This window comes from Myxocyprinus asiaticus, chromosome 16, assembly GCF_019703515.2.
Source record: "Myxocyprinus asiaticus isolate MX2 ecotype Aquarium Trade chromosome 16, UBuf_Myxa_2, whole genome shotgun sequence".
Lineage (NCBI taxonomy): Eukaryota > Metazoa > Chordata > Actinopteri > Cypriniformes > Catostomidae > Myxocyprinus > Myxocyprinus asiaticus.
This window is the reverse complement of record NC_059359.1, coordinates 12,147,605-12,175,313: the sequence shown is the minus strand read 5'-3', so window position 1 is coordinate 12,175,313 and position 27,709 is coordinate 12,147,605. Positions and strand designations below refer to the sequence as shown.

Sequence of the window (27,709 nt, the reverse complement as noted above, 5' to 3'; positions counted from 1 at the left end):
ATTCCGGTCTGTTCTTTACACAGTACTATAGTAGGACTTCAGAAGTTTTTTTCCTTTTTGGAGCTTGACAGAGGTGATCCGTGTTAGATAAGATACTCAAAAAAACTAATTCATTTAAAATGACTCATTACTACTCTAAAATTGTAATCCAGTTACTGACTTTGACTACTACTTTATCGAAAAAAGTAATCGCATTACCAAGTAATTTTATGTTACTTTCTAAAACACTTTTTAACAAAAAATCTTAGATTTTCCGCTCAACGAATTTAAAATGGTTTATTTTCCTCTTTGTTCATTGACTCGATAGGGGGCACACGCCCTTCAGCTATCACAGAAATGCAAACAGATGTACATATTAACGTATTTCATGTTTTAAATGTATTCTACATATATAAAATTATTTTAGAAATATGTGTGACCCTAGTAAAGTAATTGAAAGTAATCAACTTAATTGAAAGTCAGTAAATGTTATCTGATTACAAGAATTTGAAATGTAATGCGCTACTCCATACCTGCCAACACTCCACTTTTTCCACCCCTCTTCCCGCTGTACTCCCGATTTACAATTTCTCCCGATAAACTCACAATTTTACGCATCCACACATTGCTCATGAGAATGTATTAGACCTCCAGGTATGGTTGGTTGCCACCCGTCCCCTAAAATACGGGATCGTCCTGTATTTGAATATGAAATGATGTGTCCCGTATTAAATCAATACGGGACACAATTTGTCCCATAAGCTGGTCAGATGGCATCATGGCAAAATTGTTCCAGATAGTTAATTTAACATTGATATAAGTTGGAAAGTTTTCATAAGGTGAGTAAGGGGTCGTCTGAAAAGTCCACACCTGCTGAAATTGCTAATACTGTGAAGGGTGTGGTAAGGGACCGTCTGAAAAGTCCTCACATTGTGCTAAAACGGTGGATATTTTTATTGAAAAAAGGTTAAATGTTCAATAATATCATAAAGACAAGAAGTACAGGTGAAGAAAAAAACAAACAAACATAAAAATACAAATAAACCAACACAGATGTATACATAAAAAAGATAAAGATAAATCGAAGAAATAAAAATAATTTAATTTTTTATAAGTCATGGGTCAGGAAAGATCACAGCATATAAGAAATTATATACATTTTTTATTATTAATAACTCAAAAAGCATTTATTGCTAAAACTGTCAAGGATGTGGTAAGGGACTATCTGAATAAATTTCTTAGTATTATTCAGCTTCAATGTGTTATTACTTACTGGTACTTCCGGTCCCTATAAGCATATTATGCAGTATGCGTAGTGCACGTACTCCCTACGGGGACACTATCTTATCCTAGGGGGACACCAGAAACTCCACGGGCTGCGGTTCCTCGCACATACGAACCACGTATTCCCCCTTATTTGGGCAAATTGTATGTTTTGAGAGACCCGTCCAGCCTGACACAGCAACATTGGCTCGACTAATGACGTGAGTTTGAGGCGGGACTATCTGTTTGTTTGATCAATGGCAGACGTGGGGAGTGTTCGAAAAAGCTCTTTGAAAACGATGTTTATTTTTGCAGTTCTGTTTGGTGACGCTAGTGCCGCAGAAATTACACACTTCAGCTTTAACAGTTGTTGTATGAAAAAGCTGTGAGAAGATTACTTAAATTCTCCTTTTATGTTCCAGTGAAAAAATAATAACAAAGATTTGGAACGACATATGGGTGAGTAAATAATGACAGAATCTTCACTTTTTGGATCCTTTAAGCTTTAAACAGGGATGCAAACTACTCATCTTTTAGCTAAAGTCACCTGTTCTGAATCTACTTTGCCTAAATTGTTTGGTAAAATTGTCTACATGTTTCTTATTAAAATGACTTGAAAGTGTTACTTTAAGATTAAAGATTTAAATAAAAGCTTTAAAAACAACAAACGAGTCAATGGAAAATATACATTTGGAACACCTGCAATGACTTTCTCAACTTTTTCACCTCTCATGAGTTTGCATCCCTGTTTAAAGGATCGACCGATGTTTAGTATGCTGTCAGCATCATCGGCTGTGTTGAGCTGACTCCCTTATGGAACGTCTCAACCTCAGTTGGCCTGTGAGTGCTGCGTCAGCTTCACAAAGTGTCTGTTCAGTAGGAAGTCAGTGTCATCACGTTGTTTTGACATTGTTGTAGTGAATGATGCCTCACTGATGATTGATGATTTGAAACAGGAATGTGTTCATTTTTAACTCAGAACTACAGAAAATTACAGAAAATCTCCATTAATGTGCAGCTTTGAATAAAAATTACCCTAATGAAAGTGTCTTAATGACAGAAATCTATTTAATCTTTGTGAAATAGTGATAGCATATGTACATCTTCACATAAATATCAAATGTTTATGGTTTCATAGATTTGCTTTAGGGTGTATATCGAATTGGTGGTTCACATTTTAAAACCTTTTGGTTTTAAATGCCTCTGGTGTGGCTTTTGTCTTACAACCAGCTGATTTTATAAATTTTTTTTGGCTCTTTTGGCATATTTTTGTCCTCAAATTACTGTAGGCAACTCATGCAGCAAGTCAGAACCAGCTGAGCTTTCAAAACACGTGTACGTCTCTGCCATGAGGTGGAAATTATTCAGCAGTCTCTCTCAATATCCCTCCTTAGGGTTAGGGATTTGAACAAACCCCTAACCTTAAGTATTAAAATTAGGCCACGTATAAATTCTCCTTATGCATGGCATTTCGTGGTGGATTCAGTCCAAGTCTCATTCGTCTAAACTCGTCGAGCCCTGCTACATTACCTTTCCCAGTCTTGGAGCCAACCCACTCCCATGCACCTATTTAAACTCATCCAGCCTCATTTACACTTACTGATAAGGAGCTCAAAGAGGGTAATCTTCAGGCTGTCAATCAAAAATGTGGTGAGCAGTCCTGCTTTTGAAAAGACGTCCATACGGAGTGACCTCTTCTCCGCCGTCGGCTGGAGATAGCCTAAACGTGTCGCCTTTTCCCTCCAAAGGCTTTATATTCACACCAGTTGCTTTCATCTCTAATACCTCTTTTCAACAGGAGGAATTCGTTTTGAGTTTATTTTGAGGCTTTGCTAGAAGTTTTTTCCTCCATCAGCACTTAATATTCTGTAGGTGCATTAACTTTGAGTCCCTGATGCTAAATATTGTTTTGAACAGAACGCTGAATTGAAGGGACTGCTGTTAAAGTTGCGTGAATCTGTTGGCATTTTAATTATTCCATAGCATTTATTGTTATCCGTGGCTTGTTGTGCTATTAGTCCGCACTGTTTTCCCTCATGAAGTGTCACTGGCGAATGCACTTGCACATAGAAATCATAAGCTAGTATTAGAGATGCATTCATGTAAAAGTTTGTTTGTATGGATATATAGCATAATAAGGAACGTTTTTTTTGTAGGGTAAAAGTTTAATCCAAGCAGGGAGCCATCTGTGGCCTTGAAATAACATTTATTTGACACTCATTTTCTTACGAAAGCTGCTTCCATATTCCATAACATATCATACAACTCAGCTACCAAATGAAGACTTTAGGCACAAAAAATAATTTAAAGGCCTAATTTACCCCAAAATGAAAATGCCATCATCATTTACTCAGTGTTGTTCCAAACTTGTATTATTTTTTCACTTCCTTAATTTTTGGGTGAAATATCCTTTTGATGGTAGCAAAACCATGTCTACAAAATACAGATGGTTGTGGCTGGTTTAGAAAGGATACATTATAGCCAATTAATAGAAGGTAATGGGTAATAGGAGCCAGTGACATTGTTGCATGTCCCATAGGAGAAAGAGAAATAAATTATGTGTATGTGTGACAGTGAGATGGTGATGAAGAAAGTGACTGAGAACAGGAAAGAACATTTTAACTTTTCTTGTTATGAACATTTCGGTGGTGAAAAATAGTTGAGATGATGAAAGCACAATGAAAACAAGGGAAAGAGACATAAGATGAAAAACAGAGGGGTGGTAAAAAGATTAGCTGGAGTAAGAGAAATAGATTTTCTGTTCTGTCTACAATGTCCTTTTATGAGCAACACATCATTTTAGGGCAGAGAGATGTGCTAAAACCATCTTTACTAAGGGTTGCGCTGTTCTTTCTGTCAACAGAAGACAGACATCTTACTTGAGTTCAAACTCTTACTTTGAACATTTACATTTATGCATTTGGCGAATGTGTTTATCCAAAGCAACATGCAGTGCTTTCAAGATATACACAGATGAGACAAAACATTATGACCACCTGCCTGGTCCTCCACGTGCTGCCAAAACAATGCTGTCTCGCCGAGACATGGACACTACAACACCACTGAGGGTGTCCTGTGGTATCTGGCACCAAGACATTAGCAGCAGATCCTTCAAGTCCTGTAAGTTGCGAGGTGGAGCCACTGTGGTTTGGACCTGTTGATCCAGCACATCCCAAAAATGCTCAATCTGATTGAGATCTGGGGAATTTGGAGGCCAGGGCAACTCCTTGAACTCTTCATCATTCCCAAACAATGTGTGCAGTGTGGTAGGGCGCATTATGCTGCTGAAAGAGGCCACTGCCATCAGGGAATACCATTGCCATGAAGGGGTGTACCTGGTCTGCAGTGACGTTAAGGTAGGTGGCACGTGTCAAATTGACATCCACATGAATGGCCAGACCCAGGGTTTCCCAGCAGAACATTGCCCAGAGCATCACATTCCCTCCACCGGCTTGTCGTAGTGCATCCTGGTACCATCACTTTCCCAGGTAAACAGCGCACATGTACACGGCTGTCCACGTGATGTAAAAGAAAACGGGACTCATTAGACCAGACATCCTTCTTCCACTGCTCCAAGGTCCAGTTGCGACGCTTGCTTGCCCATTGTAGGCACTTTTGACGGTGGACAGGGGTCATCATGGGCACTCTGACCGGTCTGAGGCTATGCAGCCCCAGACGCAGCAGGGTGAGATGCACTGTATGTTGTGACACATTCCTCCCGTAACCATAATTACAATTTTCTGTGCCACAGTAGACCTTCTGTCCGTTCGGACCAGACGGGATAGCCTTTGTTGCCCTCGTGCATCGATGAGCCTTGGGCACCCAAAACCCTGTCGCCGGTTTGAGGTTTGTCCCTGGGAATCGAACCCATGACCATGGTGTTGCAAGTGCCATGCTCCACCAGTTAAGCTACAAGAAGAGTAAAAATGTATTAGTTAAGGTTTGGCTTACCTTAATTTGCTTAGTGGAACAGTTCGACCAAAAATCAAATTCTGTTGTCATTTACTCTTTCGAAAACCCGTCTATCTTCCATGGGACACAAAATAAGTTATTTATAGTAGAATGTCCAATCTGCTCTTTTCCATACAGTTAAAGTTAATGGTGAAAGTCAAGCAATATTTCAGTAAATAACAATTTACATTTCAGACTGTTCCTGACACTAAGCTATCGTATGGCTTCAGAAGAGACTGAATATAGTGCACAAATAGTTTGGACTACTTTTAAGATGCTTTCATGGTGCTTTTTTGTTCTTTTTGGAGCTTGACAGCCCCATGTCCCTGTCCACCTAGATGAAATTACTGTGACATCACACTGCAGGCAACAGCACTTACGGGTTCTTTTGAGCAGCAGATTTGAATGGTGGCTATAGACAGCGTTGCAGTTTTAATTATCTTTTAAGCATTGTATGATGTCATAATGTTTGTTAATGTTATAATATGTTATTATAAAGGTATATCTATGGTTTACAGTGAATAAATCTGTGTAGGTTCTTTCTGAACTATCGGCAAAACCAGTTTTAACTTGGTTCAGTACGCCTAAATGATTGTCGGACATGTGACAGGTTGATGAATACACATCCTCACATGTTTAACACACTTCTAAAGCCTGAGAAATATGGCATATGAAAAAGAAACTACCATCAGACATACAGTATGTGTCTTTACTACTTAAATTATTGGTCTACATGCAATAAGTAATAATATTTTGAATATTCAGACTTTACAATGGCGGGTCACAGCCCTCTACATTGCAAGTAAATTGCTTGCATATGCAACCAAATTTCCTGCTGTGTGACTAAAAATGTCTGTTATTAGCCACTGGATAGGAAATGTTCAGATTTCACTAGCCAGTGATTGAGTTGCATATTGGCAAGAAGAACTTTAGCACTGAGCTCCTTTCACTGCATTGTGTGTCTCATGAGCGTGCACTCGAAAGGAAATGTACCTTATTTGGCTGTAGTGGGTCTTGAGTTGTTATGGATCGGGTGTCACCATCGCATTAAGCTGTGCTCTCACTACACAACTGTCAGACTACCTGAATCACTGTACTGTTCGCATTACAATACAAGGTTTCTTGTCATCTGTTGTCTTGTCGTAGCAGCACACTTATTACACAAAAGGTCCCAGACAAGGTGCACAAATTACAAGATCTTTGGCCAAGAAACATCCCTGGCCAACAGCGAAAAAAAACTTTCTCACATAATTTCACTATATAGACAGTATATACCGTATATTTGAAGATGCCCCTTCCCCGGTTTGCATAATATCTTTTTCATTTGCATTACGTTACATGTCCTCAAAAGTCTGGCAAGTAAAAACAAAAGTTTACTAGCCAATGGCGATTCTTTCTCCAACATATCCATAGAGGGTTGGGTTACAACCACATTACTTACTGCAGTCAAAATAAAGGCAAAGACATAATTTTAGATGTATTACATTATTTTTATTCACATATCCTTTCACAAACAGTAGCCCCATGCACTGTGGTGGTGGAGATGTCCCGTTAGATCTTACATGGCTGTCTTGTTCATATAAGATTTCATACAAGTTTGCGCGATTCCTTCGTGAAAAGTTTAAATCTACCAACAGCAGCTGCGGAGAAAATAGGTCTTAATAGAGCAAACGTGATAACCGTGGCACTGATCATAATTTGACAAATCCTTAGTTTGTCCTGATCCACCAACCTTGTTGGAAATTTAAAGAAGCCCAAATCTCCAATAATCTATTAGAAGCAGGGTGTTTCAACCCTACAAACAGCACTTTTTGGGCATTTTCAGCTCAATTTGAGCAATGCCAAAAGAACCCAGAAGTGCCCAGCATTTGTTAGTAAACAGTAATTTCTTATGTTGTATGGAAGAGAGTAGCTTAGACATTCTGTTACACATCTCCTTTGATGTTCCACAGATTAAATAAATTCATATGGGTTTGGAATGATATGAGGGTGAGTAAATAATGATAGCATTTTCATTTTTGAGTGAACTATTCCTTTAATGCTATTTTTGACCACCTTTTTCATTCAGTTGTAAATGTTTGATCTCCCTGCTGCTCTGGCGTGATCAGTACAGAACCTGTGCACAGGAATCATGGGAATTCTGCTTCAGTATCAGGTGACAGCTGTGATGCCCGTCTCTTTCCTTTTAATACTCATTCAAAAAGAACCAGATCAAGGAGAGTGAATAAAGAGCCAGATCAATTTTTCATGAGATCTGTGTTATGAGCAAGCCAGTAGCACCATGCACAGCAAAATCTCTTCTCTGCTCAAAGTTTGTTGTAGCAGACAGATGGTAATTATAAAATCCCAGCGGTCCTTGACATGTGGAGGAGAGAGCTAGTGTGATATCCCTGTTTCAGGGAATTATTTAGGAATGGCATCAGTGTCTGTGGGAAGAGAAGCAGGCTAGCCTCACTAACTTGAAGCACTACCATGGATTTTTGGACATTTACCATGGCAATCCCATGGTTCTTGGACATGTTCCATGGTATTCTTTGATGTACAATGCAAATACAATGGTATATTGTAATATATGAAATAATGTAATCATTCAGAACCGTGATATTCATGGGAGTCCGAACATTGAAAATTTGGAGCAGTCTACTGGGGGGTGGGGGACATACCAAATACTACTATAAATCTTTCAATTAAACTTTTCAGTCAAGTTTTTAGGCTGACAATATATTTTTTTATTTACAAATTCTGCATTAATTTTGAAAAGTGCACTATTGAAGCATATATCAAAGTACCATGGTACTACCACAGTACTTTTATGTAAAAATTAATTTCGGATTGTCCCTCCTCTTTAAACAAAAGCGAAAATTGAGGTTAAGTATACTTTGGTTGTCCAGTTGCTGATCGAAACACAATATGTGTGGAGCAAATTTCGTCATCTGCACAGTCTGGGCAGACTGTCTGCGTGCGGCCCAGATTTTCTCGACATGCGGACAGTCCTGTTCTGTGTGCATCGTACTAACATCGTATCACAAAGCTGTCCCACTGCGCATACATTGAACGTGTTCGTATTTTCGCTCCTGGTCAAAAGAGTATACCTTGAAAGGCAATGCTGTCTACTGGGCGTGATCATCACTTATGATGGAAGTGAATGGGTCAAATTTTTGGAGCTTATTATTTTATAAAAGCACTTAAATTAATTAACCTGTTAACTTTGTGTATTATTTGATCTGTATATTTGTTTAAATGATTTTTATGTTTTTTTTTTTTAGAGTTTTATGGTGTACAGTGTTATGTTGTCATGGCAACAAAGTTATATCGAATTTTACAACTTTACACTGAAATGTTAGAAAGTGATTTTAGCACACTAAAATCATGTTAACATGCATATTCTTCACGTCTTGTGGCTTTACGTTTGAAACTGTGAGTATTTAACGTTTACGGATTGGCCCTACTCACTTCCATTGTAAGTGCCTCACTGTAACCCAGATTTTTGCTTTTTCACTTTTTGGGCAAAATGCATTTTGTTTTTTGGTAATCAACATTGTGCCACAAATGCTATCAATTGATCTTAACTTGTATTGAACCTAGAATATTCCTTTTACAGGGTTAATTTTCCCCTCAGGTACAGGAATCTTTTTTTATATTGTATAATCTTATTCCTTTCTGAGAGGTTCTATATTTAGAGAAGACCTGATAGGTTTTGGAGAGGCAAGCAGATATCTTAAGGAGACTTGGCTAATGTTTCTTTGTGCGTGAGCGTTAAGTTTCCTCTATTAAATTGAAAGCTTGCTGTAATAATGTTGCAATCACTGAAGTGTAGGAATAGGGTAGAGAGAGAAAGAGAGAGATTTGCGTATTGAGCGACCTACAGTAATGAGTCATATCCTGCAGTTCTCTGCTCCAATTCTTCAGCTATCTGCCCTCGTTTCTTTAGAGCTGTTCAGTATCCACAAAAGCCCATGGTCACTACCCTCAACATGACATGAAAAGAAGTGACAACAGCCAACACAAACCCTACCTCACGACTCGCATTACGATCATTTGTGCTCTTATCATGAAACATCCAGTTCCACACACAATATTGTGTTAATAAACAGAATAAGGACAAACTTACATACAACCAGTCAACAGTTTGGACACACTTGACTGAATGTATGTTTCACCCAAAAATAAAAATTATTTCATTTACTTACCTGAATGGCTTTCAAAACCACTCTTCTTCTGTGGAGTAGATAGGAATTATTTATAGCAGAATGTCCAAGCTGCTCTTTTCCATACAATTTAGTGAACAGTGGGATGTGAGTATGGTTATGACTTAAATTTCAGTCTGTTCCGCACATAAAGCTCTATCATATGGTTTCAGAAGACTTGGAATATAGTGCATGACTCGTATGGACTACTTCGATGATGCTTTTATGGTGCTTTTTTGTTCTTTTTTACAATTACATTTAGATGTATTCATTTAGCAGATGCTTCTATCCAAAGCAACGTACAAAATGTGTAAGGATACAACATAAGTGCTTAATCTTAAGGAGACAGTAACATGAAAAGTGCTGCATTACAAAGTTTCAGTTGTATCAGAAAAGTTCTAGTCAAGCCAGAGATTAGAGTACAACAAGATTTGTTTTGTTTTTGTACGAGTGTAGGATCAAGTGCTCATGAAAAAGACAAAAGAGGGAAGGTCGTTCCACCACCAAGGTACAGTGAAGGCAAAAGTCCTGGAAAGTGATTTGGTACCTCTTTTGTGTTGGTACCACAAGGCGCTGCTCATTTGCAGACCACAGCCTTCTGGTGAGAACGTAGCTCTGCAGGAATGATTGTAGGTAAGCTGCCTTTGACCCAGTGACTGTTCTGTATGCCAGCATCAGAGCCTTGAACTTGGTACGTGCAGCAATCGGGAGCCAGTGTAGGGAGACAAGGAAGGGTGGAACATGCACTCTCTTGGGTTTGCTGAAGACCAGCTGTTCTGGTTCATTCTTGATCATTTGCAGAGGCCTAATTGCACCTGCAGGAAGGCCGACTAAGTGAGCGTTGCAGTAATCCAGTCTAGATATGACAAGAGACTGAACAAGGAATTGTGTGGCATGTTCAGAGAGGAAGGGTCTTATCTTCCTAATGTTGTAAAGTGTACATCTACATGATCGGGCTATTGTTGAGATGTGGTTGGTGAAAATGAGTTGGTTGTCGATGGTTACCCCTAGATTTCTGACCGTTTTGGATGGTGTTATTGTAGATGAACCCAGCTGAACAATGATGTTGTGCTCAACAGCAGGGTTAGCTGGAAAGACATGGAGCTCAGTCTTCGTTAGGTTGAGGTGAAGGTGGAGTTCCTTCATCTAGGCTGAGATGTCTGCCAGGCAGGCCGAAATCCGAGCAGTCACAGCAGGGTCGTCAGGCTGGAAAGACGAGCAGAGGCATCTGCGTGCCATCGGTGTTGCAATAGTAAGAAAACCTGTGTGCTTGAATGATGGGTCCCAGTGATGTTGTATATGTAAAAAAGGAAAAGGGAATCTGGATAAATAATTTTCATATCCGTTCCGGAGTGGAACTTCAATAAATTGCCCTTGAAGGTCTCTGCGTTGTTCTGTCTTTTCTGAGCGCTGAAGTAAATCAATTATTGTTAATTCACATTTAATTCCGTTATTCATTTTATCTGACTCCAATTTTATATTAATCTGACTCCAATTTTAAGTTGACCTCTAATTTATATTTAAGCTCTAATTAATTTCTGATCATTCTTTTAATTTAACATTTTTAGGTTATTGATTACTCTAAATCCTCTTCTATTCATTGTCCTTTTGATCTTTGGAGACTTACGCCGGCCGTTATTAAATTACGTAAACCACCCGAAAATGGATAGCCAGTTCCGTTCTTAGTCAGTGGTTGTAGGGTTAACTAATATCGTCTGGTTTGGCTTTTCTCATAACCAGACGATATTGCCGCTTAGTCACGTACATACAACTTGCTAAGACGGGCGGTGAGCAGTGACAGAGTCTTTAAATGGCTTTCTCCTACCCGGTTGTCCTGAGTGTTTTCTCCTATATTAAAGCTCCAGTATGGTCTACCCTGGTCTATTGAAATTCCAATCCTACCCGGCTGTCCTAGGTGGTTGTCCTAGGTGGTTGTCCTACCTGGTTGTCCTGAGTGGTTTAAATTCAAACTGAGAGTCTTTAAATGGCTTCCTCCTATATTAAAGCTCCAGTAATGATTTCAGAGGAATTCAGAATAAATCAAATAATAACAATTTATTTGTCAGGTAGGATATAAAACATTGTTGCAGAAATTCAAATCAAAGCCAATTTCACATGATCAGAATAAACAAGCATTACTAAAAATAAAAGACAAGTCAAAGAAACATACCTGACAAAACTACATGCAGCGGTACAGCATGGGAGATCTGCATACAGATTCCCAGAACTTCATGCCAACTTTCCTTAAATATCCAGACAGAATAAACATTGTGTACCAAATGGTATTATCCTTTGAACAATGAGGATTTGGGGGTGAATGGGTTCTTGACTTCCTGGGGTTTAACCTTGTTAACATACAGGAGATAAATTCAATTGTAGGTCAAGGAGGGGGAGCCACCTCCAGAATTATGCAGTATTTGGCAAAGACCTTATAACTTTGTTACCATTAGTTTTATCAACATGGGAAAGAGACCACTATACCAGTCGCACAGAGACCTCTTAAATGATATCAAACACATACAGTTGCATTCTTTGTTTTCATGGTATTTGTTATATTTTTTACATATAAATCTTGTGTCTTTTGTGTTGGTCCAGAGCTGATGAAGGGGAGAAGTGGGAGAGAGAAGGGGGGGCAGCAAGGTGATTTGCAATTTATCACACTGTGGTGATATTCAGGTGTAGATTTCAGCTTTTGTGAGAGAGTTCTATGACGTTGATTCTCGCAGAGTTCTTTGACTTTTACCGGAAATGGCGCCTTTTGGTTGTAGACATTCTGGTGCCAGCCTTACATATATAAAATAGAAGACGAAGTGGGCCAAGCACTGGCCCCTGAGGTACCCCAGTAAGTAGCTGATGTGACTTGGACACCCCACCTCTCCAGGCTAACTCAAGCCATAAATCTTACAAAGTTGTGTATTAAATTTTAGCTTGATATGCCAAAAGATTTGTTTGCTATAACGTTTTGTTTAGGCGCAGTACCTAACATGGCCACTGGATATCATCCAAGCTCTACTTGTTGATTAAAAACTTAAAGGCTGGTAATTCATGAATGCTTTGGACTACAGCCATAATCTTGGTCTTGTTTGAAAGAATATACTTAGGGTTAAAAAAAAAAGTTATGGAAGCTTAAGTTTATTGTAATGAAAATGTACTGCATTAAGCTTGCACCAAACTTTGTTTTCTTTTATAAATATATATATATAAAGCTGTGCCTGGTCACCCTAAATATGACAGAAAGTCAAAGCCGTAAGGCTAATCAAGTTATGTTTCAAATTTGAGCTAGATTTAACAAAATATGAGGTTGCACTGACATTTTGTTTAGACACAATACAAAAAAAGGACATTTGGTGACATCCGAGCTCTACTTGGTGAATGGTTGCTTGCTAGTCCAGTCCTTATCAAAAGTATCATCTGGAGACCTTTTGCACATCAAAAGTATGAAAGGGAAAAAAAACTATAAAAGAAAGAATGTATTACAATAGTTTGATTAAGATGGTTTTACCTAAATTAATCTGTCAGAAATCAATTATTTGTCTCTATAAAAATGTATAGTGACAGTCTTACAGCTATTTTCCCCAGCAATAAACATTTTCCAGTAATTATCTCCTATTTTTTTTAATCAAACTATTCAAATTGATCAGATACTATCATTATATTAGTAAATATTGAACATCAGAACAAAAAAAAAACAAAAAACAAAAAAAAAAGTCTGAAAACAACTGAAATAAAACAAATTTTCATTGGCTGTATGTTTTCAAAAAGGCAAGATTGCGAGTGGTGTGACAACACGGGAAAGGACGTTCCAAACTGCCCCGGCAACTGTTCATTGGCTTTTCTGAAAGACATTGTAACAAGGTTAGGGTTGGGAAAGGAGGAGGCGGGAACCGGACGAACCATCAAATTTAATGTTTAATGGAAACTTAAAAAGACACAAACATAAACACACATGGCAACTACATGTGGCTCTCTCTCTCCCGAACTGTTGCGTTCCGCTGCATTTATCCCTCTCCTCGGCTGAGTTCTTCTGGCCCCGCCTTCCGGCAGGCATTTCCCCACCTCTCTAGGGCTGGGGAGGGGGACGAGGGGAGAATAAAAAAAAGAGACGTGCTTCCCATTATTGGACAAAACGTTCTGGTGGTGGGCTGTCCCTGTTCAGAAACTACAAAGACCTTCTTCAAAAGACTACAAACATGTTGCTGGGCTGTTATACAAAGGAAACATGGCAAAGAAAGAACATTTGAACATGTATCATAATGCTCTTTGCAAACATGATACATCAACCATGGAGAATCTGTTGATATATCTTTATATTCTCAGTACTTTTGTACAAAATCTCTTGATGGATGTTATGTTATGAACCTTTTTGTGATACAATGCAAGCCCGATGATTGCACATCTGTGCATCACGATTTCATAATAAATGTCCTTGTTTCCATTATGAGATATTTTTTTTGGGTGCGCACTTTTGACACTATTTAATGCACTACTGTAATTAAGTCGTTCAAATCACAAAACAGTGGGCATATGACTAGGCAAATTAGAGACTTAGAGCTTTCAAACAATATAAGGTTTATCAAGATTAAAGTAGGATTTGATGGTAATATAGTCCAGTAAACAAACAAAAACAAAAAAACTGCAAAACATCCCAAATAAGGGACAGTGCCAGTTAATGGGTTAACTTCAATTTTTAAAAATGTGTCTCAGGACACCTACATTTGTTTCTATTAGTTTTGTTGTGTCTAGTTTTTTTTTTTTAGCTAAAGGAAGCATTCGGTCTAAACAGCACCTTAGTGTGTAATTAAACCGTTTGCAAATGTAAGTAAGCCATTTGTAGCTTGATTCCCCACAAAATGTAAACCGGGTGGCACTGTGGCGCTATCAAAACATTAAGTATCCTGACCAGCCTGACACAGCAACATTGGCTCAGCCAGTTTGGGGTGGGAGTCGGGACTATCTGATTGGCCCAACTAATGGCAGATTAGTGTTTGGGAAACCATTATTTTTGTAATTCTGTTTGGTAAAACCATTTAGATATTATACTGATTCCTTTACATGTACACTTTTAGTGTATTTCAATACAATTTACAGCAGTTATACTAGTTGTGCACTGTTTGTGTGTGCACAATGCATGCTGAAATGTGTTTTTTTTTACTCCTCGATGAACTAAGATTTTGCATTTTCAAAGAGGCCAGTTGTTTTCAAATTGACTGGATTTGCTGATTTTAAATTTCAATGCAGCACATTTAAATTTGGACAGTTTTTAAGTGCATTCTCATCAAGGATTGATATACTCGAGGGCTATTTTGTGGATATTGGAGAGCCCAACTTAAGTACTGTAGCTTTAAGTTCAAATATTTGCTGTTTAAATTGATTTAATTCAAATGTTTTGAAATCCAAATGGAATCAACGATAATGTTCCTGAGAGGCCTGTCTGTTGCTCTGTCTCTGTAGGTCATGTCCCAGGCAGAGGGCCAACAGAAGAACCTGGTGAATTCCATCGAGTCCCTGCCGAGCCGTGGGCCATTGTCCTCCCTGGATCAGGATCTGCTCCTGCTCAAGGCTACGTCTGCAGCCACGCTCAGTTGTCTGGGAGAGTGCCTGAGTATCCTTCAGCACAATGTGTGCCAGGCGGCCCAACACATCACCCACAGCCACACTCAGGGACCCAATTCAGGTGAGAATATGACACTGTCTGTCTCATTGGAAATATATGATTTGTGTTAGAATGTGCCAAAATCTTATGGCTTGTCCTGTTATATAGCTTGTTATATTATAAATAATATTGGATTTTGTGTCAAAGAATTGTGCACCATAACTGTACTTATGTGTAATGTAAGCCTGTAATATGTAGCTTTGGTTAATAAGTTATTTATTAATAATAATAATCAGTAAATAATAATAGAAAATATTTAATAAATCATCCATGTATTTATTTTATATTATTAATATATTTATAATATTAATATTATTTATATGATAATTTATTGTGCTGTTTACTGTTATTAACTTTTATAAATGACTAAATTATTTACTATTTACAGCTGTGGCCAAAAATATTGGCACCCTTGGTAAATATGAGCAAAGGCTGTGAAAAAAAATCTGCATTGTTTATCCTTTTGATTTATTCATTCAAAAAAATCACAAAATTCTAACCTTTAATTGAAGTAAAACAATTGAAACAGGGGAAATATCTCATTATTAAATAAACATTTTTCTCCAAAATGCATTGGCAATAATTATTGGCACCCTTTTATTCAATACTTTTTGCAACCTCCCTTTGCCAAGATAACAGCTCTGAGTCTTCTCTTATAATGCTTAATGAGGTTGGAGAACACATGGCAAGTGATCTGAGACCATTCCTCCATATAGAATCTCTAGAGATCCTTCAAATTCAGAGGTCCATGTTGGTGGACTCTCCTCTTCAGTTCACCTCACAAATGTTCTATGGGGTTCAGGTCAGGGGGCTGGGATGGCCATGGCAGGACCTTGATTTGTGGTCAGTGAACCATTTTTGTGTTGATATTGATGTTTGTTTTGGATCATTGTCCTGCTGGAAGATCCAACCAGGGCCCATTGTAAGCTTTCTGGCAGAGGCAGCCAGGTTTTGATTTTGTATCTGTTGGTATTTGATAGAGTCTGTGATGCCATGTATCCGAACAAGATGTCCAGGATCTCTGGCAGAAAAACAGCCCCGCAACATTAAAGATCCAGCACCACATTTAACCGTGGGCATTGGGTATTTCATCTCTGTGTGCGCCAAACCCATCTCTGGTGTTTGCTGCCAAAAAACTCTTTTTTTTTTTTTTTTTTTTTTTGTTTTTTTTGTTTGTTTCATCTGACCATAGAACCCGGTCGCATTTGAAGTTCCAGTAGTGTCTGGCAAACTGAAGATCCTTGAGTTTGTTTTTGGATGAGAGCAGAGGCTTTTTTTCTTGAAACCCTCTCAAAGAACTTGTGGTGAAATAGATGATTTTCGACTTTCTGACCTCAAGACCCAACTCATTTCCGCAATTCTCCAGCTGTGATCCTTGGAGATTCTTTGACCACTTGAATCCTCCTCACTGTGCGTGGAGACAATATAGACACACGTCCTTTTCCAGGTCGATTCTAAGATCTCCAGTTGATTGGAACTTATTAATTATTGCATTGATGGTGGAAATTGGCATTTTCAATGCTTTGTCTATTTTCTTATAGCCACTTCCCATTTTTTGAAGCTTAACAACCTTTTGCCGCACATCAAAAATATATTCTTTAGTCTAACCCTCTGTGAATGATGATTAAGGGAATTTGGCCTATGTGTTACCTCAAATATATATACCCCTGTAAAACAGGAAGTCATGGCTGAATATGGGAATATACTTCAGATATATTTTACTCATAAGAATTTCTAGGGGTGCCAATAATTGTGGCCAACATGTTTTGGTGAACAAATATTTATTTAACAATGAGATATTTCCCCTCTTTCAGTTGTTTTACTTCAATTAAAGGTTAGATGTTTGTGAATTTTTTGTTGTTTTTTTCACAGACTTCTTTGCTCATATTTACCAAGGGTGCCAATATTTTTGGCCACTACTGTATTTATTAATAGTGAATTGTGGATGAAGAAATGGCAATATTACATTTTAAAAGTGAAGTGTATATAATTTTCTATTTTAAATACTTTCCCCTGTTATATAGCTAGTTATGTCATATAATATTGCATTTTTGTGTAATCAAAGAATCAAGCATCATAACTGTACTTATACAGTATGAAGTTTCGTAAGCCTGATTTTAAGACTAATAGATGTTTTATTAATAAATAAAATATTTATTATTAATATTGAATAAATCATATCATATTTATTTATTTTATAAACTAATAATATTTATATGATCATATTTATTATTAGTTACTATTGCTAACTTTTACAAACTACTAAATCATGTACTATTTATTTACAAATGGCAATATGTTGAAAAGTGACGTGTATATTTTTCCATTTTAAATACTTTCTGCTATATCCTTAGACAGCTATAATAAGTAAGCCATTCGTAGGTTGACTTTTCAAAGATTGTAAACATTGTACCACTGTAACACTTTCAAAACAATGTTTTGTTTCAATGGCCCAACCTCTGGCTCAACCAAAGAATTGAGTGTAGGGCGGGGCCACCTGTTTACCCCAAAAATTGGCAGATGTGCAGAGAAACCTGCTTAGAAAAATCATTATTGTTTCTGTTTTTTGCTGCTAGTGGCACAGAAATAACACACTTCACCTTTAAATCCACTGGAATTTTATTGCTGTTGTTGATTTGATTTTGCTGTGTTTTTGCTCCTTTGTGAATTTTCATGAGAGCTTTTGCAATAAACCTGGGATGTGTGTTTATGCAGATAACATCTCTGGCTGGTCAAGGCCCAAGGCTCCCTCAGAAGACCAAGTGAAGAACGGAGAATTAACAGGCCACAACACCTTTGTTAGACATCAACCCCATTCGCCAGCACACAGGAACAAAGAACATCTTATAGACTCTGAGGTACACATACACTAAATGAGTGCTTTATAAGGAACACCTGTACACCTACTTACTCATGCAGTTATCTTATCAGCCAATCATCTGGAAGCAGTCCAGTGTATAAAATCATGCAGATACGGGCCAGGAGCTTCATTTAATGTTCACATCATCCATCAGAAAGGGGAAAAAATTTGAGCTCAGTGATTTTGACCATTTTTCTGATTGTTGGTTCCAGATGGGCTGGTTTGAGAATTTCTGTAACTGCTGACGTCCTGGGATTTTCATGCACAACAGTCTCTAGAATTTACTTATAATGGTGCCAAAAACAAAAACATCCAATGAGCAGCAGTTCTGTGGACTAAAATGCATTGTTGATTAGAGAGGTCAATGGAGAATGGCCAGACTGGTTCGAGCTGACAGAAAGGCTACCCTTGATCCTGAAGGGAAATGATACACCAATCAGTGAATCGCTGTGAACAAAGCTCACCAAAAGAGCTCTGCAGCAACTGCTCACTCCCATGACACACTACGAATAATACTGTACAATCAAGTCAGTCTCCCCACATTCTCAAACTACTTACATATTTGCATAAATCAAATTATTTTGCAATGAAATTACAATATATTGTTTCCATACTTTTAATCAACAACTTCAAATCAATAGTTTAATTTTTTTTAATAGTAATCACAGTAGTAATTTAATAGTAATTTTAAAGGTGCTATATGTAATATCTTTACTGTACTAAATCATAAAATGACATAATGTGTCATTAGAGAATTAGGCAACATGCTAAGTTGAAATACTGGCTTCTCCGGTAACAATGCTACAGCCAATATATTCTGCTTTGAAGTTTCCATTCTGGGCTGGAATTTCTGTTTATGTTTTGGCCTGTGTGATCCCGCCCACTGCCCACTCACCAATAGTATTTCGACACCACCGGGTTGCCAGATTGAACAAATTTGCAGGCAAACAACACTGCATGCTGCAGTCATGGAAGCCAGCAAACAAACTGGATCAGAGATATCAGATTCCACCCGACCTAAAAAGCCTCACCATCCATCTAAAAACCACCATGACCAGAGGCATAGTAAAACAAGGATAAATATTGGAGATGCCTTTGGAAGATGGAGACAGTTTAAAGCCCAGAATTCCTTTAAAACTGCTGCTGAATTGGCTAATTTGCATGTCAACATTCTGGCAACCCGCTTGAGCTTCGAGTCTGGGGCGGGGCAGACAATTCTCCAATATTTTGAATTTGGACTGCAATGCCCATTTCAAACGCTTGTTGTCAATATTACATATAGCACCTTTAATACTTTTTTGCTTCAGATCAAAGTTTGTAACATTGTGATTCACCTTGGAGCAGGTTTATTTGGTTCATGGCTTGGAACTCTTTTATGAACGATTTTATGAAATCCATACGGAAAAAAATGAATGAGAAAAATACCAAGATGGGCACTGTTGCGCTTTTTTAATTGTAAAGCCTTCTTTGTGACCCACCATTTACCACTTTAAATTGGGTGATGTGTAAGGTGATATGATGTTCAAGGGGTAAAATCTGAATGGTCTCTGACTCATTTAAAAGTCTCCCGTTGAGAAGGCATGTCTTTGAGAAGTTTGAAAACGAAGCTTCGCCATTGTGTGTGCGCCTGCCAGGCTTCTAGTGTGAAGGAGTGGAAGAGGAGCGCTAATTGGACGTTCTAGTTTTAGCGTCTGTGGCGGGTGACTGAAGATAGCCACAATCCCTCTGGAGTGGGAATGAGTCAGCCTGTCCCTCTTGGAAACTGTCTCTTCCCCCGGTTTCCGTTTTATTCGCCTGCATGCCTCTGGAGAGAGGCCAGGGTTGCTGTATGCATGCGCAACTGTTTGTTTGTGTTTGTGTGCTTGTGTATGTATAATGCTTGTTAATTTGTGTGTGCGTGTGTGCCTGAAGGGAGCTAATTTATTTTGTGGTTGCTTTTGTGTGTGTCTGTCATTAAATCGGCTCCCTGTGAGGCTGAACAAGCTCTGTTTTACCCAGAATGCATTAGATGAAATCTGTGTTATGTTTCCTCTCTGAAACACCCGGTGTAATATATCTAATTAATTTAACATTGTGAGTCATATCATTAAAGCTTGAAATGACTCTGTTCGCTTTGTTGAATATTAAAAAGATGCTACTATGATAGCACGATGCTGAAGTGCATTAATGCACACAAGCAAATGTGTGGTGTGTGTTTGTTTACACTGATTATTTTAAGTGAATAGTTCACCCAAAAATGAACATTGTGTCATAATTTACTCACCCTTATGTCATTCCAAGCTCATGTGACTTACTTTCTTCTGTGGAACACAAAAGCAGAAATTTTGAAAACTTTACTGGTCGCTAATTTCCATGCAATTTCTGGAGCTTTCAAGCTTTAAAATCAATGCAAAAGACCCATGAAAGGATAATTATGTCATAAAAATAGGCCTTACGACCTGTGCGTTATATTCCTTCCTTCTGAAGCCATAGGACAGGAAGAGACCAAAATTTGAATTCACTGAAAATCTTGACATTTACCTTAGCTCATGAGTTCATGAGAAAAGTAGCAATGTCCAATTCATAAACAAATTGTTCTTTTGATTCAGATCTTTTCAATGAATTGATTGATCCGGTCTGAATAATTTGTTTGATTAACTCTCTTACTAAGTGATCTGGTCGTGGCAGTTCACAAGTAAACATCTTTCTTGAAGTGAAGATTTTCAGAGAATAATGACTAAAATTTTAATCTGTTTCTCACCCAAAGCTATTGTAAGGCTTTGGTGCAAGTCATATGAACCACATTACCACATATGAACCAAAATATATGAGTATGTATAAATAATGACAGAATTGTTTTTAATTTTTGAGTGAACTATTCCTTCAAGGCCCTTAAATGCACTGAATCCACTTATATACATGCATCATCAGCATCGTCGTGAATAGCTCATAGAGTCTGTGTATGCAACTGTGCCAGCGCAGACAGTGAAATATGCTGATGTATCAGAGCACTCACTCATGATCCAGCCTCTCTAAAATGAGTGCATATGAGCCGCATCAATCAAACCCATCACACACGAGACTCGGGCCGGCTCCAGGCGCTCTGCTGCCTACTGTTTTTGGAAGTGCGGTGCATTCTTCTTTTATCCATTTTCGTTTTCTGCTGTTATATAGGTGCTATGGATACAATGTACTGTGCTGGTGTCATGCAAGAGTGCTCTGGTGATCTTTTATCAAGCTTTGTGTATTGTAGCACTGGAGGTATACAATTATCCAAAGTCTTTATGCTGTGTAATGTGATTGCTAACGGAACTGCAAAAGTAACGTCTGATTCCAAACATGTCTCCTCAACCTCCATTGGTTGAGCCATAAGTTGACATGTTGAACCGCTCAAATAAACAGAGCAAATATTTTTTTTTTTAAAAAACAGAGAAAAGTGCAACAAAGCAGAATGTTTATGCTGCTCTTTTCCATACAATGAAAGCATACAGTGACCAGAGGCTGTCAAGCTCGTAAAAGAAAAGCACCGTGAAAGTTCATACACCGTATATTCAGATATGCCGCATAAATATTTATTAAGTGAGGTCACATCCACTCTAATATGTTTTTCGGTATAAAACAATTTATTTTTACTAGAGTATTTTCTAAAGTTTTCATTGGAGGTAAACGCTGTTCCAATGTGGATGCGAGGGATAAACTTCGCTAAATCTATGCGTTTTCAACCGAGAACATATTAGCAGCCATCCAGACAAATTGCGTTCTTGTGCTAAAATAAGCTAAATGCAGAGCAACTAATTGAACAGAACGCAGGTGTCTCAAAATGTGAAAGTTCCTTTTAACTTGACAGCTTTGAAAAAATACGGCACTCCTGCGCAAGACGGTGCAAAAATAGCGAGGCGGGGCGCAACAGGCAAAGACGTCAGCCTAGCACGTTGACATGACCTGACATTTCTGACACAACTTGTCAAAGTTTTTGGAAAAGAAGCCATGGTATCCCAGATGTGTATGATTTTCTTTCTTCTGCTGAACACACATGAATATATTTGAAGAATATCCCAGCTCTATAGGTCCATACAATGCAAGTCAACAGGGTCCAAAACTTTAAAGTTCAAAAAGCACATAAAGGCCGCATTAAAGTAATCCATACAACTCAAGTAGTTAAATCTTCATATCTTCAGAAGCGATATGATAGAAACAGTGTTGGTTAGAAACAGATCAAAATGTAAGTCCTTTTTTTACCATAAATCTCCACTTTCGAACAGCCCTCATAAGCGTTTTTCTTTCCAAACATGTCTACAACAGACATGAGCTACACAATGCGACAAAAGCAAATTGCTTCCGTTATGATCAATGATGCTGTCTACACTGAATGTGTCAGCATCCACCAGACACAACATCAGGCCCTCCTCGAGCTGTGCACTGAACAGGAGCAGTGGTTTATTGCGCTCCTCCAGGCCCAAGCGGAGGACCAGTAGGTGCTCCGGAGCTTGGTGCACCAGGAGGGTTCTGCCGCCACGACCCCGGACCCCGTGACCGCCCCGCCCCATGTTCCCCTGGTCAAGATGGGCTTCCAAGACGATCCGGAGGCCTTCCTGGAGCTCTTTTAGCGGATGGCGGGGGCCTGCGGATGGTCGAGCACCCAGTGGGCAGTCCGGTTAATACCACTGTTGTCTAGGGAAGCCCAACTCGCGGTGCAGCAGTTACCAAAGGAGAACCTCCTGGTATCAACCAACTTGAGGAAAGCCATCCTGCAATGTGTCGGCCGGACACCTGAGCAGCAGCACTAACGCTTCCGCTCACTGACCATTGGCGAGCACGACTGCCCGTTTGCCTTTGCCCAGCAGCTCCGGGACGTCTGCCGGTTACTTGAGCAACGCGACGTCGGAGCTGTGATCGACCTGGTGGTACTGGAGCAGCTTATCGCTTGACTTCTGAGAGGGATGGCAGAGTGGGTCCAGTGCCACCACCCGGCATCCTCCAAACGGCCAACCAGCTGGCAAAGGACCACATGGCGGTGTATTTGGGAGCCGGCGAGCCTCAAGATCCTTCTCTCTCTCTCTGTTGTCTCCCCTCCTACCCCTTCTTTCCATCCTGTTCCTCCTCCCCGGAACGGGGAGTGCCACCTCCCAAACCGGATCCTTGGCTCTGGGGACTGCACTACCCGCCAGTTTCCCCTACCCCTCTCCACTCTCACACCCAGGTTGATGGACCCGCTGCCATGGGTGTGGGCATAGAGTCTGGGCTGGTCTGTTGGAGTTGCGGGGAGCCCGGGCATTTCTGGGTCCAATGCCTGGTGATGGAGGTTGGGACATTGGTTCGGGTCCCTGACGTGCCGTAGGCCACCCCCAATCGAGCTGGAATGTACCGCATACCCGTGAGTATTAAGGGGGGTACATACCAGCCCTTGGTGGATTCAGGTTGCAGCCAAACCTCCATCCATCAATGCCTGGTTCAAGACGAGGCTTTGGGTGGTAGTCACAAGGTGAAGGTAAGGTGTGTGTGCATGGGGATATCCACAATTATACTGTAGTGACTGTGACGATTCAATTTCGGGGACAAAAGCATAGTGTCGAGGCTGCGGTTAGTTCCGGCCTCACCCATCCACTAATTCTGGACACAAATTAGCCATTGTTTTCACTCTTCAGAATTATCTCCCGAGAGGGGATATTGGGTATTAAATCGATTCGTACAAGCGTGTGCCATTCGCAAACGGACGGCTTGGTCGAATAGTTTAATAAAACCCTGAAAAACATGATTCGTAAATTCGATGCTCGGAATTGGGTTAAGTGGCTTGAACCCTTCTTATTTGCAGTTTGAGAGGTCCCACAAGCCTACACGGGGTTCTCGCAGTTTGAATTATTGTATGGGCGTAAGCCTCGTGGTGTCTTAGACGTCGTGAGAGAAAATTGGGAGGAGGGACCTTGCAAACAGCAAAAATTAAATTCAATACATTCTTGACCTGAGAGCAAAACTCCACACATTGGGGCAACTATCACAGGAGAATTTGTTACAGGCTCAAGAACGTCAGTCAGTATAACAGGGGAGCTCGGCTACGGGAATTTACACAGGGAGATAAAGTCCTTGTATTACTACCCACATCAAGCTCTTAATTACTTGCAAAGTGACGAGGGCCCTTTGAGGTCACACAGCGAGTCGGGGAAGTCGATTATGAGGTTAAACGAACGGATAGGGGCAGAGCATGGCAAATTTACCACCTCAAACTATTAAAACCGTGGAGGTAGGTGGTCCCCGTGGCTTTGGCGATGGTGGTACCAGAGAGGGAGGAGCTCGGGCCGGAGGTGAACTGAAAAACCTGTCGCAGCACCCCGGTCACCTGCGGAGACCACCTCTCACCATTGCAAATCACGGACGTGGCCCGTGACGAAAGAGAATTCTCAGACGTGTTCTCGGGCCTTCCCGGTCATACGAACCTCATAAAACACCATATAGAAACAACCCTAGAGGTAGTGGTAAGCAGTCGTCCCTACCGATTACCCGAGCACAAAAAAAAAGTGGTTCGGGAAGAATTAAAAGCCATATTAGATATGGGGGTAATAGAAGAATCCCACAGTGACTGGGTCAGCTTGGTGGTGCTGGTTCTGAAGAGCGACAGCTCGGTCCGGTTCTGTGTGGATTATAGAAGGGTAAAGGCGGTGTCATAATTTGACGCATATCCAATGCCTCGTTTTGACGAACTGCTCGATCAGTTTGGCATGGCTCGCTTTTATTCGGCACTGGATTTAATGAAGGGTTTTATTTATTTGTATTTATTTATTTTCAGATCCCCTTAACACAAGTGTCCCATGAGAAAACGGCCTTCTCCACACCGTTTGGCTTATACCAATTCATGACCCTTCCGTTCGGTCTGTTTGGGGCCCCTGTTACGTTTCAGCGCCTTCGGGTCTCCGGACCGCACTCTGCGTACGCCGCTGCCTATCTGGATGACATCATTATATACAGTAATGATTGGCAGCGGCATATGCAGCATCTGAGGGCGGTTCTGAGGTCGCTGCGATGGGCGGGACTCAAGGCAATCCCCAAGAAGTGCGCAACTGGACAGGTGGAGGTACGATATCTGGGGTTCTACTTGGGTCACGGGCAGGTGTGACTGCAGCGGTTGTGGCCTGCCCGAGACCCAAGACCAAAAAGGAGGTGAGACCGTTCCTGGGGCTGGCTATTATAGAAGGTTTGTGCCTAAAAATTCGGACGTCACCAGCCTGCTGACCGATCTCACTAAAAAGGGAGCCCCAGGCCCTGTACTTTGGTTGAAGCCATGCCAATAGGCTTTTATGCAGGTGAAAGCTGCGTCTTCTGGCGGGCCATTGTTACATTCTCCTGATTTTTCTCTCCCTTTTGTTGTACAGACCGACGCGTTGGACAGGGGGTTGGGAGTCGTGTTGTCTCAGGTGGTCGAAAGGGAGGGATGCTGTACAAAATGAAAATTTGCTGATAATTTACTCACCCTCAGGCCATCCAAGATGTATCTGAGTTTCTTTCTTCATCAAAACAGAATTTAAGACTTTAAGGATTTCTTTTCAGGCCTCCTCCTCTAAATAATGCAAGTGAATGTACTCCATTTTTTTGATGGTCCAAAATAATCCACACGACTCCAGATAAACAAATAAAGTTCTTCTGAACGCAAACAATTTATTATTTTTAGAAACAAAACAATACTTATATACTTTTTAACTACAAATGTTCGCTTCTCTACATCTCTGTGACGTGCGCTCATGAGAGGGATGACGTAAGCTTGTTGGTAAGGTCACGTGTCATGTGGAGGAGGAGGCGCATCATTGTATACAATACAAACTTGCACAGAGCACAGACCAAGCGCCGTTCACAAACCAAAACAGTCCAAAACAATTTCAAAACAATATAAAATAAAATAAAAAAATTCCAAATAATAATAATTAAAAAAACAATGTAAACAATGACGCGCTTCCTGACTCCTCCTCCACGTGACGCATGACCTTACCAACAAGCTTACGTCCTCCCTCTCATGAGCGCACGTCACAGAGATGTAAGGAAGCGAACATTTGTAGTTAAAAAGTATAAAAGTATTGTTTTGTTTCTAAAAATAATCAATCGTTCGGGTTCAGAAGAACTTTATTTATTGACTGGAGTCGTGTGGATTATTTTGATGCACCCTAAATATGCATTTTGGACCGTCAAAAAATGGAGGACATTCACTTGTATTGTTAGAGGAGGAGACCTGAAATGAAATCCTAAAAGTCTTAAATTCTGTTTTGATGAAGAAAGAAACTCGGATACATCTTTGATAGCCTGAGGGTGAGTACATTTTAATTTTTGGGTGAACTATTCCTTTAAGAGTGAGCCAGACGCCAGTGAGGGAGAGAGAGCTACCACAAGCACCCAGAGACTGTGTTGAGCAGTGTGTACTGAAAAGCGTGATTATTGAGTGAAGTGCTGAAAAGCAAATTTTGTGTTCTAAAATAAATACTGCTTGAGTTGAATTCGCCATCTCCCGCTTCCTCCTTGAACCCCATCACTAACTTTGTTACACAGTGTAAGATTTTTTTCTTTTGTTTTTGCCATTTCTTATTCTTTTTTTGATCTTGATCTTGACCAATGCATTGGCATGCTTATCTAAAGATTGATTGTGGATTGCTCCTGCTTTGTTATTAAATTAAAGTAGACTCAACAAAAAGGATAGGCTATTTACGTATTCTTCTTGAGTTTGAGATATAGTAATTCATTTTGATTGACAGGCCCGCTGGGTCGAAGTCTCTCGGCTGAGATGCAAAATTTGGGTCGGAAGTTAAGCACTGTCAGCCGTAACTGGTTTAAAATTCACAGTGAGTGCTCAAGGATGGAGGGAACAAAACAAATGATTAGCCAAGTGATTTATTTAGCACCTGCCAAGTTATTCTTCTCGTTGGAATGCAGAAACAGTAAAGACATAGTGTAAAACAGGAGCCCTGCTCGTAAGGGCTTATAAATCTCCACTGTGTTAGGGGGCTGGAGCACAGGGCTTCTCTTTTATCACTGCTGGAAAACCGCCAAGTAATGTATATAAACTTTGTCTGAATGTACGATTGAGACCTTTCATTTACAGATGTGTACCTGTGTGCTTAAATGCTTAAAGGAAAATTCCGGGTTCAATACAAGTTCAGCTCAATTCAGCTCAAAACGTCCATTGTAAGTGCCTCACTGTAACCCAGATTTATATTTTATGTGAGAGAACGAGTCGAAACACGTTTTCTCTATTAGAATGGCTTGGGTGCAGGTCACCATATTGACCAGCAGAGGGGGGCAGAGAGCAGGACAGATCAAAGTGGTTGAAGATTGGAAGTGAACTGCAGATAAAGGCAGTCATGTCTGGGAATGAAATACTGGTTCTTTTGTAAGATTAAATTTTTTTTATTATTGGATTTTTTTGACAACTGGGATTGTAATGAGGCTGTCAACCATCCCAACTCACAAGTGAGGGAGAGAGATGCACTTTCCGGCAGAGTGTACAAAATACATAGACATTCAGGTAAAGTTTTATCACAGCTTTTAAACAAATACAAAAGACTTGTGATGAGTCTATTACCATCATTAAACTTATGCTCATTTTAAGACATACAGCCTTTTTTTTCCTTCTTAATTTCTTGATCAATTAATATAACTTCTTTATTTTATTCCTTTTGTTTTTATTTGTTGCTTCCTTTTGTTAATTGGTACTTTCTTAGTTTAGTTTACTGTTACTTTATTTCATTTTATTTTTATTTTATTGTGCATTACTGATATTTGTACTAATGTTATTTAATTGAACAATTTCGCATTATACGCAGCTATTCCAAAAACGCTTTGGCCTTACAAATGTACAGTTTT

At 39.6% G+C, this 27,709-nt stretch overlaps 1 protein-coding gene across 4 annotated transcripts in view; it reads left to right on the top strand.

Moving 5' to 3' along the window:
- Positions 1-27,709, top strand: part of LOC127454482 (oxysterol-binding protein-related protein 10-like) — a 100,250-nt gene that overhangs the window by 20,128 nt on the left and 52,413 nt on the right. For all 4 annotated transcript variants that reach the window (XM_051721726.1, XM_051721724.1, XM_051721727.1 and 1 more), the window contains 2 exons: positions 14,832-15,054; positions 17,749-17,891. In XM_051721726.1, the coding sequence (XP_051577686.1) occupies positions 14,832-15,054; positions 17,749-17,891 (366 nt within the window). The remainder of the gene's footprint in view (positions 1-14,831; positions 15,055-17,748; positions 17,892-27,709) is intronic.